Here is a 17,337-nt window from a genome sequence, read left to right as displayed (position 1 = left end):
ATAAAAGTTCGTCTGATACCCGACCTAAAACCCGTCAAGTTTTATTATAGAAATTACTCGTTAGGTATTAGGCATACCTGTGGGTTTTAGGTATATTGATTAGTTTATTAAAAATACACGTTGAATATACTCGACCCATTACCCATCAGGTATGTATCAGATAACTATTGATCAATTCCAAAATAATAATAATAATAATTACCATAAAAAGTCTTCACTAATTTGTATAAACGTTTCATAATATATAAATCAAACAAGTTTTAAAAAATAAGTTACACGACAAGCTAGTTTCATAATATATAAGTGACACGACTGATCGAGTTTAGCGTTGGTGACAATGTGATGCTCAAGGTCTCAACTTGGAAGGGAATTATTCGTTTCAGGAAGAGGAGAAAGTTAAGTCCAAGGTACATTGGACCGTTTAAGGTCATAGAGCGTGTTGGCGAAGTAGCTTACAAGCTGTAATTGCCTGAAGAGTTAGAAGAGATTCACTCTACTTTTCATGTTTCTCACATGAGGAAATGTCTAGCTAATGACACGTCCCACGTGCCATTAATAAATATTGAGGTTGATGAACAGTTGAACTACATCGAGCAGCCTATTGAGATGGTGAACCGTAAGGAAAAGCAGCTTCGCCATAAAAGCGATTCCTTTAGTGAAAGTGATATGGAAGCATCGCAAAGGATCGGATGCCACTTGGGAAGTTGAAGAAGAGATGCGCAAGTTTTATCCAGACTTGTTTAAGTAAGGGTTAGGTTTCGAGGACGAAACCTCTTTAAGGAGGGAAGACTTGTAACATCCTGAAATTTCGAAAAAATAATATTTAATATATTATTTATGATGGAAAAGTTTACTTGAGTTAGTAGAGAAATAATAATAAAATAATAAAGGTGAAATGTCAAGTAGGCTAATTAGATGGAATTAAATATGGACCAAAAAGGAAAGATGGGCCTTAGGTCCATGGGCTTAAGGGAGTATAAATACCCCTTAAACCCTAATCCTTTTCATTTCCATCCATCTCTATACCATAGCCTACACCTTCAAAAACACACACTTAAGCCAAACACTCTCTACTCTAATATATTTAACGATCCAAGACCAACCGAAGGTAAGAAATGATTTGTCTCAGCTGTACCAATATATTAGAACCTGACACCGCAGCCCCGGGATGCCGTATGAGTCGTTTGGTTCTAGATCTAGCTTTTTGTTCGGCCGTTTAATCAACCAAAAACGAGCTTAAGGACCACCTTAGCTCAGATCTGGACACCCCGAAGCTATCTAGACTATAAACGATGAAACCCCGATCAACCATGGTGGTTAAGGGCGGTTGACGGCGCCGGAATCGAAGAAAAACCCCAAAAACGCGTAAACGAACGTTGAACAGTGCTTATACGACGTATAAGTATATTCGCCGTATATGTTTGGTAGTGTGTAGTTAAGCGGCCGTATAAGTTAAGCAGCCATATATGTATGATAGCATATACGTAAGTCTGTATATGTTTAGGCAGCGTATATGTTTGAGCATCGTATATGTATATAACCGTATATGTATGTACTCCCGTATATGTATGTACGCCCATATATGTATGACTTATATGCTAAAGAACTTGCACATTGGAAAAGGACTTATACGCTGGAACTACTTATACGCCCATAATAACTTATACGCTTATGGACTTATACGTTAGCTTAGAAATGATTTTATAAAATAAACGAAAGATAAATGGCGTATACGTACGTAAACGATTGAAATGAAATATGAACTCAAGATAAGTAAATGATTAATAATGAAAGGTAACGTTTAAAATGAAGATTTGGTTTGATTAAATAAATGAAATTCAGTTTTCTTAGGAAGTTTTTAGTAAAGACTTATTAATAAAAATAAAATTTTTCCAAGCTGACGTGACAGCTTAACCCCAGCCAGGGGCTCTGCCCCTTGGACCCCGCTAGGGGCTGCCATCCCTAGAACCCCGCTGCCAGGAGTGCTACCCCCGGACCCCCGTTCGTTGAGATTGCAATAACTTAGAAGTATGGTATAGCTAGAAGTAGTTAATTGATACTATGATTAATACACAGTTAGCCGTGCACAGCTTAGGAAGGGCATAACAATAAACTCTGAGAAGAATCGTCTACAGGTGAGTTTCTAGCCCCATTTCCTTGTTATGTTTTCGGGGCTGTATGGATACTCGATGTGATTAGTTAATACACTTACCTTAAGTGGTAAATGTATGCCTTATATGATTTATGTATGAATGAATGCTCGACGGTGTGTGAATGATCTTCGGATATTGCATGTACCGCCAGGTGATAGTTTGAAGATGTGATTGTTTATATATGATGTACGGATGATATTTGTATGTTATGTATGAAAGTTATAAATAAATATAAAATAATGGTAAGGTACAGAAGAAAGGACCAGACCCTACTAATATCTGTGGCAGAAAGGGAACCGAGCCCTAAGAATACTCGAGACAGAAAGGGCAGAGCCCTAATAATACTTGAGGCAGAAAAGGGAGTCGATCCCTAATAATACTCGAGGCAGAAAAGGGAACCGAGCCCTAATAATACTCGAGAAAATAGGGCGTAATGCTCTTTAAAACGTATAAGTGTGTAAAGTATGAATAAATGTAAAGTATGAAAGAAAGAAATGAAGAAGTTATATAATTATGTATGTACGAAAGAAAGATAAGTAGGTTAAGTATATAATATGTATCTTCGGATGCGTATGTATAAGTATGTGAATGTATTGTATGTTACCTGATTAATTAGAACTCACTCAGCGTAGCTGACTTTTAGTATGCACGCAGGTAAATAGATTGAAGCAGTTGGCTTAAGAGAGAGACATGACATTATTTGAAGGGACTGACATCCAATGAAGATTTGTCATGATATTTTAATGAGCTACTTTATGTTATGTTTTAAAGACAAGTTTTAAATGTTTGTAATGAATGGTTGACTTTTATTTATTCCGCAAAAGTTTTAATTAACTCTAATATTTAGAACTGTGTTTATGAGTAAATCCAACGTCAATGTAGGGAACCGGGAACGGGGCCTTACAAGTTGGTATCAGAGCATAAGTTCGAGAGAATTAAGCATCCTACATGCTTAGACTCGAACAGAGAAAGACTTAAGTAAGAAGATAAAGAAGATGACAGTTCAAGAAAGCCATGTGTCACTCAAGCAAGCTCAGTAAAGGCAAAGTATATGATTAATTTCATGTATAATGAAAGAATGTGTAAGGATGTTAGCTTAATTGCTAGGGATTGGAGTATATGATTGCATGAATTGTTTGATTGTTTAATTGTTCAGAAGTAGAACTAGCACAAATAGACTCACAAGGGGAAGTGTATAGGACACAGAAAGCAACGTGATCAGCTAATCACAGCTGGCCATTGTTATTACCTGTTAGCCTTACTATCCTTGTACTAAATAGTTCTTTAAGTGATGACGTTTGTGTTTCTTATAGTATACGAATGGTTGGAGCTAGGAAAGTTGTTGGACAAGGAGGTCGTACTGGACGTCGTGGCAGGACACGCATTGTCCGAGAACCTTCGGTGGAACCATTTACTAACATAAGGGAGGATGGAAGTGCAACTGGACGAAATCCAAGAAACAATGAAGGGTATCAACTCGATCCTGCGGTTCAGGCTGCCATTGCTCAAGTTGTAGCTTACGCAGTGAAGAACTTACATCCAGAAGGATCTGCTGGAAGCCATGCAAGGACTACCGAGAGGCTAGGAGAGAGCGGTAAGAAAGATGAGGATAGAGAACGACGACTCGAGTGAAGTTAGGTCAGTGAAAGTTGATGACAGAAAGAGAGGTCGAGGTGGGTGTAACTACAAGTCGTTCAAGGTTGCGACCCGCCAAAGCTGACTGGTTTAAGGGATGCAATCGGTACTCTCCAGTGGATAACTACCATGGACAAGGTCATCCGAATTAGCCAATGTCGTCCTGACCAAGCTGTGGGTTATGCCACTCAGTCATTTGGAGATGAGGCTATGTACTGGTGGCGGACTGTGGAGTAGAGGAAGACTCAAGAAGAGATTAAGGCGATGAGGTGGGAGGATCCGAATGAGTAAGTAATTAGTGATGAAGCGACTCTATGCTGATGCTGAGGTTGAGAGGGTTGAAATGAAGTTTTTGAATCTGAAGGCAGGTAAGATGACACACCGTGAATACACCACTGAATTCAACTGCATGTCTAGATTGGTGCCTGACATGGTAAACACTGAAGCCAAGTGAATCAAGTGTTACATTAGGGGACCGCCACATAACGTTCGCGTCCTGGTCAAGGCTAGTAGACCTGCTACCTTTGATTATGCTGTGGGACTCCCATAATTGGTTTATGATGACCTGGCAGTGGACGATGTGGCGGCGGAAGAGCAGAAGGATAAGAAATGGGTCGTTCTTGTCAAACGACCCGGTACTCAGTTGTGGAACCATAAGGATAAGAAGCAGAGGGTGTGGGAGAGGAAGTCGCGTAAGACTTGTGGCAAGATGCACGGTGGAGAGTGTCGATGGAGTAAGGGTTCAGACGTTTGCTATAAGTGTGGAAAGAGTCATGCTGGTGAGTGCAAGCTTGGTTCGAATGCTTGCTACAAGTGTGGGAAGGTGGGACACTATGACAACGAATGTGACGCAAAGCCTGCGTGCTATAAGTATGGTAAGTCGGGGCCATATAGCAAGGGAGTGCACTGAGGGTGAAGCTGGAGAAAGTGGAAGGAAAGATGCTGATCAGACAAGGCCAAAGACCAGGGCCTACATGCTGACTCAGGAGCAGGCCAAGCAAATCCCTGATGTTGTGATCACATGTACGTTTCTAGTAAACGGTATTTCCGCTTCTGTGTTGTTTGATTCAGGTGCAAATAGAAGTTTTGTAGTTACGACATTTAGTAAGTTAACAAAAATGAAGTGTTGTCATGTTCCTGAAACCTTTACAGTAGAAACTGCTAGTGAAACTTCGGTCAGAATAATGAGGATGGATAAGGATTGTAAGATAGAGCTAGAAGGACGTGAATTCCCTGTTACCCTGTATGTTATGACCTTAGAAGGGTTCGATGTGGTTTTGGGAATGGGCTGGCTATCTGAGTTCGAAGCTCAGATAGCGTGTAAGAGTAGGATAATAAAGTTAAAATCCTTGGATGGTGGTACGGTGATATATTAATAATATCTACAAGTCATTACTTATTTATCTTATATGGTTTGATCATTCTCTCTAAGTTTTGTCAAAACTATAAGTAAATGTACTCAGTTACATGTAATTATATTTTTAAATTTTCATAAATATGAAATAATGTTTTCGATTTGTGTGTCACACTGACACGGACATATAAGCTAGTATATCATATATGTCATGAGTCATGACAACTTGAAATATGAGTGAGGGAACAGGTGTCCCGTTAACATATCTCTATAGAAAAGGATTATTTAAAATTTTTCCATCCTTTATTCACACTTAAATCTTTATAAAGAAAAGAAAAAAAAAGGAAAGTAGCACATAAGAAAAAGAGTAAGAAAGAGACTTGGTTTTTATGACTTAAGTTCGATTTCAGTTCATATTATTTATTTTTGGTGGCATCAGGTGATGATAAGAGACTAAACGATTACGTGACATTCGCTGGTTGAATTCTTAAAGTGAATATGTTTATCTCACCGCAATATTGTGCCTTTGAGCGAGTGTTTACAAGTGTTGGCTTTATGTAAGTGTATCCGATATAATAAATTTAGCCAGAGCCGATTTTAAACACTCGTAGACAGTTAAAAATTTTAATAAAAAGTTGAGTAATAGGAGTGAAATAAAGACAAGTGTAGCAAACAGTTTACTGTTTCCCTCCGCCCAAAAACCTTATCTTAAACCCTGAGTCCACTCCAACGGACCATGAGCACCACCGTCTTCTTCCTCTCACCACCACCACTCCGCACCTTCCCAATTAAAACCCAAATCCCATCACTCCCAACCACCCGCAGTACTCTATCCTTCACCTCTATAACCCTCAACCCATTTCCAAAACCCCTAAAACGGGACTTCAAAATCTTCTCCGACGACGGAGACGCCGGCGGCGACGCTGACGGCGGAGACGGCGACCCAGACGGCGGCGGAGAAGGCGATCACGACGACATGGACGAGGAGGAAGTGGACGAGGGGGATAATAAGAGAGACTACGATGTGGAGTACGAGGTTGTGGAGGGTGAGGATGGGATTACGGCGGTGAGTAGTAAGAGCTTTGTGTCGACTCAGGGGTGGAACTCGGAGGAGGTGGTGGATTATCGGATTAATGAAGACGAGTTTCATAAGATTAGTTTGATGGATTGTGATTTCTTTATAAGGAAGCCGCCCGACCCCGATAATGATGTTTATGATTTTAGAGAGGTATGTATGAGTTTAGTTGGTTTTATGTTTCAGTTTTGAATTAGTTTGACTAAATTTGGATGTTAGACTCTAATTTTGACTAAATTTGACCGATTTTGACTTATTAAACTAAGAATTTGGGGTGTTTGGAGATGATTTTGTTGGATACAAATTTTGATTAATTTAGGAAGGATAAATAAATATCATAAAAAAATAAATAAATATCTTGTCTATTTTAAAGTGTGTTGAATTTGAACAAATTACATGCTATGATTTCCAGAGGTATTATTACACAAATGAATTAGTTATATGATTGCAATTCTGCATATGTGTTTGTCCATTTGTGCATTTTGGGCTCCCTTTGTGCATTTTAAGCTCTGTTTGTGCCTTTTGGCTCCGTTGTGCCTTTTGGGCTCCCTTTGTGCATTTTAAGCTCTGTTTGTGCCTTTTGGCTCCGTTGTGCCTTTTGGGCTCCCTCCCTTTGTGCCTTTTAAGCTCTGTTTGTGCCTTTTGGCTATGTTGTGCATTTTGGGTACCCTTGGTTTCTTTTAAGCTCCCTTTGTGCCTTTTTGGCTCCGTTTGTGCCTTTTAAGCTCCATTTGAGCCTTTTAGGTCCCGTTTATGCATTTTAAGCTCCCTTTGTGTCTTTTGTCTATGCATTTGTTTTAAATATCAATCTTCTTAGATATTAGACTCCTATGTGTGTTAAGTTAACGAAGTTGTTATTTTTTTAAACAACTTGGAACCGATACATACGATTCTTTTGCTTACATTTTTATCTTTTTTCTTACGTGGTTTATGTTTTTAAGTCTCGTGTTTTTTAAGACAATTTAGATGTGTCGATTTCAAGTTGGTACTAAGAAAAAAGTTTACAATTTTGTTCAGATGTACCATGCAGAAAAGTTGTTGAGGGAGTTTAATGCGTAAAAACAGAGTATATTTTTTTTAATGATATTTGCTCATTTAAGAACAATTGATGAGTTTTTGGGAAATGGGCTTTCATACCGTAAGGCTTAAAAAACCTAGTTGTTGGATAGCTGGATTAATAATTTGGATGTAATTTGAGTTTTGAGGTCTGGTTGGGCCAACATGTTGACTTTGAAGTTGATACAAGTTAAAATAGATTGGTAATCATAGATAAGGGTTGGTCTCACATTGGTCATGAAAATTGAAAATATTATTATTGTTGTGTGTTTATGGAAGACTTAAACTAAATATTTTGGTTTGGTGTTGCAGATGTATGTGACGGAACCAGATACGGATATCTATGCGATTCCACGAGTTCTTGCGCCCATGCCCGAGAAGGTTAGTTTTCATACTTTTCAGTTCTTATGCATATATAGATTCATTGAATTACAAATTCACCAATTTTTAAATAATCGAGTGGATGATAATAATAATAATTCTCATTGCAGTATATTAGATGTGCAAAGAGTGATTGGGGTACCTATAACGTCACAGAACCACCAATTGATGCACTTCGGGACCCCATGTATAAATCCGAGTGGGAGGTTATGAAGGTGAGAAATTCATGATTCTTAATATATTAAACCTCCTGAACTAATTTTATAGGAATAATATATTTTTGTAATCAGATTTGATACATTAGTAGTTTGTAAAAGATACATATTTTGGACAAAAACTGTTTCAGGTCAAAAATATCTGACCTAATATGTTGCGGCCCGATACAAATAGTCAACCATTTTGACTTTTTCTCTGACCTGATACAAAAAGTCAACTTATTTGCTAGCTTGGTAGGAATGTAGGATAATTTTTCAATTAAATTTTATATAAAGATAATTAATACATTAGATATGGTTATTAGTACTTTTATTTCATTTTCATCACAATGCCGCAGTATATATTTAACTCTGTTTTCTTGATGAAGGTCTTTTTGACAAAGCACTACCGGAACCGAAGGTTGGATGACCCTGACTTTGTGCTCGACTTCGAAGAGATTTATGTTATTGATTCAAAGACAAAGTCGATAACGCGGGCTAAAGTCTTGGTTAGTAGTTAGTACAAATATTTTTTTGAATTATATCTTCACTCCCGTTTAACGAAAGTTTCTATAGAATCATCAATTATTAATTTTCTGCACTTCAAGAAAAGAATAATTTCACCAACTAGTGTTGCAAGATTTGTACAAGTCGAGTAACTGGTTAAAACGAGTAGCTTTTTGTATGGGTTGGGGTACGCTGACCTGACCCTTTGGTCCATTATCTTTTTTTGAGTAATAATGATTTTAGTTAGGATTAAGAGATAATTTTGTTATAATATTAATAGTTCTTTTGTATGCAGCAAATTTAAGAAATTATATACATTTTAGAGTACTTTCAATCTCTTTTCTTTTCAACTAGATATATTGATATTACTCTTAGTGTAAGTGTAGGGGTGTTCATGGTCCAGTTTGGCTGTTTTTTATGAAAAATATACGTTGAACCACTAGTTACGGCTTTGAGAAACAAAAAATTAAACCGGCTGGCGGCTGGGTTGGCCGGACTGGCTAAATTCATTCGGCTTGGGCGGTTAAAACCATTTTCTAAACTTTTCTTTTCAAAATCGTCTATATCGATGGTTCACGAGACAGTGTACATATGCATTAACTTCATTTTCCAAAAAACCAAAAACGAAAATAGAAATAAAAGTAAAACGGCCATTTTGGTTTATACTCAGTTTTTCAAACTGGCCACTTCGGTCAGTTTGAACAGTTCATGAACACCCCTAAGAATAACCCAAGTCAACCAATTCATAGATAAATGAGTTGGAACATGCACATTTTCTTTTGATTGAAATTCAAGGTTTAACGGGAGTATTACCATGCATTACAGGTGACGGTTCCTGAAGGAAGAAACAGGGATAGAATGAACGATTTTCTGGTTATTCGGGATAATGCAACATCATTCAAAATAATTCCCTCGGTGATGATCTTTTTATAATTTTTTTTTAGTTCAAGAATATTGGATGTTGTCTAATACTCTTAACACAATACTTTTTTGTAGGGAGAGAGAGACGATCCAACTACTGTTGTTCATCGCGAAGAATGGGACAAAGGCAGAAAGGATATGGAAAGACATCTCAGCAAGCTAAGGGACTTTAATGTTTCAAATTGGTTCTAGTTTTTGTTACTTAAACTTTGTTAGTTGTCAGCGAGTATGAATGTTTTGCTAGTATTTATATTAGTTTATTATTATGTCAAAACTCAAAAGTAATATTTTAGCCATTTTTTTTATTTTTTAAATCCTGGGAAGCCGCATTCATGGTCCAAGTCTACAACCCAAAAGATTTATTGTTTTTTTATTAATCTCAATTATAATCTTTTGATTGTTATCGGTTTCGGCTCACAAATTGCAAATTGGTTGTTCACATAAGTCTGCAACTAACAGAGAACTCAACATTTTTGTCCTAAACACTTATGTAACTAGACGTGCACAAATCGGGTATTTTTAAAACCCGGAACCGGGTTTTTCTGATCGGGTACAAAATGAAACCGGTTCCAGTCAAGAACCGGGTAGGAACCGGACCCACCCGGTAGGGGAATATGGGAACCCAGTGGAACCGGGTAGGGTAGGAACTGGGTCCGGTTTATACCCAAAAACCGGGTACACCGGGTATTTTGATTTTTAAATAAAACTAGTTGTTAGGAACCGGTTCCAACAGCTATACAGCTGTTTTTGAACCGTTGGAATCGGTTTTTAACTATATACCAAGTACACACATGCTATAAATAGCTAGGTTGGGTGTAAAACTTGATAAACCACTTTTAAAACTCTAAAACACACTTTAAATCTCAATTAAACTTAAACCGGCAATCAATGGCAAGTAATGAGAATGTTGTTATGGTCATCGACACACCACGATGCCCCGAGGTTTGGGTTCATTATGATTTCTATGTCATGACCGACTCACAAGAGATGGCGCGGTGCAAGTATTGTGCCAAGTTTCTAAAAGCGGGGTCGAACTCCACACTCCGAAAGTATACCAATAAGTATTGTCGTGAGAAAAAAGTTTGGATGCTAAGAAAGCGGAAGCGGGAGAGTCGTCCGACTTTACAACTCAAGCACCTACTGCTGTCGATAACAACGCTTAATCGTTGTTAGAGCATGGGATTAAAACAACGAACCTTGTTTGTTATTTTAAGTTGTTATGTTTAATATTATTATGTTTAATAATGTTTGTAATATGTTGTGTTTTTTATAATAAAATATTCGTCGTTATTGTAATCAAGTGAAAGAATAATAAAAAATAAAACATGACTAACAAGAAATAAAACATGACTAATAATAAACAAAGCAAAACTAGTTAATAAACAAAGTAAAACTAAAAATTACTTGAAAGTTGATCAATTGGTTCGTGTTACAAATTAAGTTACTAAAACAAATAAAAATTACAAGTCTTCAAACTCTTCTTCTTAGTCTTCGTCTTCTTCATCACCCGAAAGTCCGGAAGAAAGCCCTTCTTCCATCTCCTCATCATGAATTGAACGCTTTAGTGGTATTTCGTCTTCAAAGTTTGCGCTGTGTTGTATACGATCAACCGCATCCAAATGATCCTTTAGGCAAATGCACACCTATAAAGACTCCGGCGTTAGTTTTGTTCTTCGCATCGATAATACACTCCCACTAAGAGAAAAAACCGATTCCGAAGCTACCGTTGAAGCTTGGATACTAAGAAAGTCACGATCCATGGCAGATAGAATAGGAAATTCGTTTTGCTTTCCTTTCCACCAAGCCAAAATATCAATGTTGCGAATTTCATCAACCGTTGTACCCTCAACATAGTTTGCTCCACTATATCGACCAAATTCACTTGTTGGTGTGTTTTCCATTTGTCGCTTAGCCGCCGACTCACGAACAATATTCATCAAATTTATAAGCTTATCCTTGCACGGCTTACTTTTTGTTGTTTTCCTCCCAAAAGACGACCTTGAGCTGGACCATAAAGTTGAAAATAATGATCGTAAAGTTCTTGAAGGGATTTGCTGAAATATTCATTCGCTTCCGTCGACAACCCAGGTCGATCGCATGCATACCCATGTTGTCATATATTTCCTCGATCAATGCCTCAACCTCGGCAAAATTCCAATAAGGGTTTAAAGCGGCGACACAAGTAAATATCGGCGGTATGTTTTCATAACATTTTTGGAACTTGTCCATCATTGCCTTAACAATATCACGGAAAAGATCATTCTTCTCTTCAAACTCTTTAAAATTCAAGGAGATGTTGTACAATTCTTGCAATACCCAACAACTAGTAGGATAATAAACCCCCGATAACTTAGTTGTTGCAGTTTTGAAAACATCAAGATACTCCAAGAAATAACCGACATTGATCCAAACACGGTCGGGAAGCAAATCGGCTTCGCACCGATCAACAAGAGTGTTATGAAAACTTTGTAATGTTTCTCGTTGGGCAAAAGCACACTTGAGCATATGACAAGTTGAGTTCCAACGGGTTGGAACGTCCCAATTCGGCCCCATATATTTTCCTTTTAACCGATTTGAAATAGTTTTTATATTCAGTATGCCTTCTTTTATCATTTTTGAAAACATCTTGTAACATAAATCTAAAGCAACTCAAACCGGCTTCAATGTTTTCATTGCCGAGACCTTGTTGAACAACTAAATTGATAATATGTGCAACACTTCGAACATGAAAAAAATTCCCGTAACAAGGTGGTGAATATTTTATGATAAAATTTTCTACCGCATTTGTATTGTTTGTTGCGTTATCAAACGACATAGAAAATATTTTCTTTTCAAGTTATGAGTCGTTATTACCGCATCTACAATTTCAAACAATTTATCGGCGGTATGTGGCTACGGGAAGTTTTCAAAAGCGATGGTGTGTTTCATCAATTGCCAAGACACTGGATCGACCCAATGAGCAGTGACACAAACGTAGGATTCCGGTAACCCGTCTGGTGCCGACCAAACATCACTAGTTAAACTCACACTCGTTTTTAAAGTTTGAAAAAAACTCGATTAAATCTTTTTTTGCACACTCCCACAATTTGAGATAATGACGTCTAAGGGTAGTACGACTTACATATGTGTATCGCGGTTGTAGAGTTTCTCGAATCATGGTCGTCAACTCGGGGTTGTCAAAGTGGTTAAAAAGCAAACCTTGTTGAATAACGAAATTCGCCATTCTATCATGAACCCGGTTCATGTTGTAACGAAAGAGTGTACCATCTCGACCCAATTTGACTTGGTCCGTTGCGGGAACTTCTTTCAAGGCCTTACAAAATTTTTTGTCAATGTGCTTTTTTAAAGTAGGGTTGGAATCTTGCTTTAAGAAAGTGACACAAATTTTCAACGAGCCTTAACGTCACCATTGATTAACTCAACCAAATCCCAATTCTTCCATACATCATCGTTGCAGTTATGCGTGAGAACCAGCACACCTTGGAGGTCTTCTTCAACATGAATCAGGTCAATAAAAACGGATGTAGAAGCCTTCTTGTTAGCCTTGTTGGTGCTTGCCACAGTAACACGTGGTGGAAGTGAAAAAAACGGAGGCGTATGTTGGTCGGGGTTGTAAAATGAGTGTAAACCGAGAAGTATTTTTAGTGTTTTCGAATTTGGTGGTAAAACAATGGATAACAAATCAATTTTATAGTTCATGGACATAAAAAACCGGTTCCAACAGCTATATTGCCGTTGGAATCGGTTCCAACGACTCTATTTTAAGTTGCAGCACCATTTAATGTCCAATACCCGGCGGAACCGGTTATTCCGGGTAGGAACGAAACCGGGTTGGAATCGTTTCCGGGTAAGAACAGGGTATGGCCCGGTTTCGAAAATAATATGAGGAACCAGGTAAGACTTTAGAGTATATAAATACCGAAAATGGGTATTGGGTCCACCGGGTACGACCTGGAACCGGTTCCGGGTCGGGTCCACCGGTTCGGGTATGGAACCGGTTTTGTGCACGTCTATTTGTAACCTTAGATTGGACCTTTAGGAACCTTTAATAAGTAAAAGCCCCAATTATTGAAGTCCCGGAACCCTAGAATCATAGTTGGAATTGGTTGGTGGGGCTCATGTGGTGGTGGTAGTGGTGTTTAGGTTAAGTTTCCTGGCAAAACATGTGACTTTTTCTACCAAAAGTATTTTTCCGGCGACCTGCATCTAACAACGTTTGCATTCTGTTAGTCAAGGACCGTTAGGAACTAACATGATAAAAGGTGGGATCGTTATCAAACATGTGATGATAAAACAAACCGTTGAAATATAGACATGAGTTTATAATGATTTTAATCATACATACAACTGAGATATCATACATGTTATATTACATTTAGCATTGGGTAAGACAAAAGCATACGACTCATTCACATACCATGAATTACATTGTGAAGAGAGAAACAAACCCAAAAGATACCAATTAACATGTCAAAGTGCATCCTTGCATTAACTTATTGTTCCCTACGACCTCGGTATCTGTGACATTCGTCATTTTCGGTTTAACTTGTATTTGTATTTGTATCGGAAACCCGACCCATTTTGTCTTTATGATCCTTCGTTATTAATAAATATTGGGTTTTATGTATCATTTATGTTTCACAATTTTTGGATCAAGAATACACCCTTTACGGTGCCTTAAAACACCCTTTTATTATTAAAAAAACGACTTAAAACGAACTTCATTGACCCAAATCGCCAAACAACCAAAGCTAAAGGGGTGTTTTAAACTAATGGATAACCCGCAACCCTTGATTTTTCCACTATAAATACAAGTCCAATGCACCCATTTTTGTTGCTCATTCTTCCTCAAAACTCTTCCAATCTAGATCTAAGTATTTATCTTTCAAACTCTTGATAGTTTGACTCCTCAAGGTCAAACTAATGCTAATCTTTATTTCTAACTAACTCTTGTTAATTAAATCTTGTTATTATAGTTTGTTTAAAACATACTTCCCTTGTTTCCTTGGATTTCCTTTCTCCGGACGTGGTCGGTTTAGATGTATTGCTAGGCAAGGCAATATGGAGGACTATTATAGTCCTTGTTAACACTTTAAATTTGTTTAAGCTTATTATTATTGTTTAGTTTCTAGTCATTTTAGTTTCCAAATCATTTTAATAGTTCAATGGTATTTGGGTATGTGGCAACCATCATCGGTTTCATTCTGAGTCAAGGACAAAACCAAAACCGAACTCTTGTTTAAATACTTTATTATTATCATGTTGTATGTAGACTTGAGTATTATTATTTCTAAGTTTATTTTAATAAGTTCTATGGTTTTAGGTATGTGGTAACCATCCTCGGTCTTATTCCCAGTCAAGGACCAAACCAAGACCGAACTAAACCGGGTTCACTCGCTTAAGACACACTAGTTGTGTTTCGGGCCACCGAATATCGTATTTTTCTCTAAAACTATATTATAAACTACTTTTAATTATTTTCTCAAAATACTTGGCATGTTGGATCCAACTTGGTCTTATAACAAGTTTGGACCAACAAAGCCAAACACCCGCTTAACAGATGTTGATGTTCTTCTTAATAGAACTACACACTTGGTTAAGTTTCTTTTTATTTCGTCGAGTTATCTCATAACATTTATCACTTTAGAATCTCGGCTTCGGGCTTGACCAATTATTGATGTACATAGAAATATACATCTTTTTGGCATCAAATAATCTCTAAAAACTACAATTTCTATCTAATAACATAGCACAAAAGGCTACAATTCATAATAAAACACAATTTCAGGTGAAACCAAGCCTCAAACGAAGAAGCAAGCAAAAAGACGAAGAAAAACAGAAGAAAACACAAGAAAACAAAGAAACACGCCCCCATGCCTCAAGAAACACGCCCCCATGCTTCTAACACAAGAAAAGACAAAATCTGAAAGCAAAAGCAAGGGGCCGTGCTCATCATGCACGGGGCCGTGGACGAGAATACAGAAAAGACAAAGAAGAATTGAGCACATGTCACTAAAAAACACGGGTCCGTGCCTACCAACCACGGGGCCGTTGCCTCCTCACAGAAAAGACAAAACAAATCTGGCACATGTCATAAAAATGCATGGGGGCGTGCTCATCAAGCACGGGGCCGTGCCTCACTATCCAGATTGCCTATAAATAGTGGCTCATGTTGCACTCATTTGGTGTGCCTTGAAAAGAGTTCTCTCTGGTTTTCACTTATAAAAACACACACTAACACTCACTTTGAAGATTTAGTGAAGAGTTTGAAGGCTTGGAGGTCATCACCATCAATCATCATCATCAACCATCATTACCATCATTTAGAAGAAAGATTCATCTACATTTGGTTAGATTTTTCTAAGTTTAATCATGTATTTGTTATTATCAATCATCTTAATGCTTATCATCATGCTCATTATGAGCTAAACTCTTTTTACCATCTAAAATCTATGAAGAAGCTTTGTTTTAGTTGATAATTAATTAAGACATGTGATGTAGTCTAGTAAAGTACATGGTTATATTACAATTATCTTTTGATGAGAAATGTTTCACCATCTTAAATCACTAATTCAAAGTTGGTGGTTGTCAATTTTCATTGGCAATCGTTTGAAAGATAGAAATACTTTGATACATTATCGAAACATGGATCCTTATATTGTACTTAGAAATGATGAGATATAAGTTATGATGTATTTTTCTAAACCTTGGTAATCCGAAAATGGCTTTGCATAGGATATCAAATTAGTTAAAGAAACCATATGTTAACGGAATGTGTAATTATTACCTGCATAAATCAACCAAGGGGAGGTTGTGTGATGAACTATAACCACCCGAAGTTGTTAGAATTGGTATTTGAGAAATCGAAGTCAATCCTAATCTTTCTACTTTACGAAACTACTTGCCAACTTAAATTGACATCATTGAGATGGTATGACATTAGGAAAGGGTGGACTTTAAAATGCGCATACTATCTCCTTAGTGCCAAAGATGCTCACTTAAGGTTTAAGGAGCTATCTATCATATATTGCTATGGCAAGTTTATCACATGTCCAAATATTAATTATCAATGTTAGAATGGAGTGGATTCTTGATCTTAGATGGTAACCTTCGCATAATTGAACAACTCGTTTAGAATTTCTTTTCTTGGTCACCTATATATTATATATAAGTATTTACATTTTATAAAAAGTTAAAAATTAACCCCAAAAATGATTAAAACCTCTGATTAAAGCAAAACAACAATTTATTATTAGAAACTTTTGTGTCCACGGATCGATACTTGGTTCTTACCAATACTATTCTACATATACGATAGGTACACTTGCCTATTCTGTGTGTGTTTAGTCTTTGTAGAAATCACTTTTTTAAATTTAAAACACGATCTTGTCCAAAAGCAAATCATCCCATCCTTTTATATTTTATACCACACGCATGCACGCACCAAAGTTTTTGGCGCCGTTGCCGGGGACACGGTACGTTTCAAAGAACGATCCAAGTTTTAATTTAATCATTGTCTATAATTGTACAAATTTTTAACTTCTATTTTATTTTATCTTTATTTTTTTTACTAAATATTAAAATACATAATTTTACGGCTATCCTACTTTTTACCTTTATTTACCTTACCTTACCTTACTTTAGCTTAATTAACTTCGACCTTGGTTTAGTTTAAAATAGCTTAGTTTAACTCATAGCTTAACTTAGACTAACTTTAGCTAACTTTTACTTTAGTGTTTAATTTTGATTTAGTCCCATGTATGTCCTCTACTTTTGAGCCCGAGCTTGTTTCTCCAATTTCTGATCCGGAATGACTCTTTCGTCGACGAACTTGTAAACGGACTACAGAAACCGTCGAAGCAATCAAAGACGAATCAGTAGACGCCACCACATCAGGAGAAAATCAAACCGAAGAAATGATGGTAGCCCAGAACGATGAGCCGAACATGAGCCAATATGCCAAGCCATCTATCGAAGGCTACGACAATGGAGTGGCTCCACCCGAAATAACCGAAAATTTCGAAATCAAATCAAGCACCATTCATATGGTGGAAAATTCAG

The 17,337-nt window shown here is 37.2% G+C and overlaps 1 protein-coding gene across 1 annotated transcript; it reads left to right on the top strand.

Moving 5' to 3' along the window:
- The first annotated feature begins 5,814 nt into the window (after positions 1-5,814).
- LOC143577406 (PLASTID TRANSCRIPTIONALLY ACTIVE protein 6, chloroplastic-like) lies at positions 5,815-9,544 on the top strand. The gene is made up of 6 exons (XM_077061243.1): positions 5,815-6,370; positions 7,586-7,654; positions 7,765-7,869; positions 8,238-8,357; positions 9,181-9,270; positions 9,352-9,544. Exons 1-6 carry the CDS (start codon positions 5,879-5,881, stop codon positions 9,466-9,468), a joined length of 993 nt encoding a protein of 330 aa, XP_076917358.1. The 5' UTR covers positions 5,815-5,878; the 3' UTR covers positions 9,469-9,544.
- Positions 9,545-17,337: the final 7,793 nt, after the last annotated feature.

Source organism: Bidens hawaiensis, unplaced genomic scaffold (assembly GCF_021521415.1).
Source record: "Bidens hawaiensis isolate Kalapana, Puna unplaced genomic scaffold, B.hawaiensis_p1.1 tig00028552_1, whole genome shotgun sequence".
NCBI lineage: Eukaryota > Viridiplantae > Streptophyta > Magnoliopsida > Asterales > Asteraceae > Bidens > Bidens hawaiensis.
This window is presented reverse-complemented; position numbering and strand designations above follow the sequence as displayed.

Bases quoted from the DNA above. Each gene is read 5' to 3' on its own strand.
- LOC143577406 (XM_077061243.1), top strand. From the start codon at position 5,879: ATGAGCACCACCGTCTTCTTCCTCTCACCACCACCACTCCGCACCTTC. The intron at 7,870-8,237 runs GTGAGAAATTCA...TTCTTGATGAAG, and splicing joins CCGAGTGGGAGGTTATGAAG to GTCTTTTTGACAAAGCACTA. The intron at 9,271-9,351 runs GTGATGATCTTT...ACTTTTTTGTAG, and splicing joins CATTCAAAATAATTCCCTCG to GGAGAGAGAGACGATCCAAC.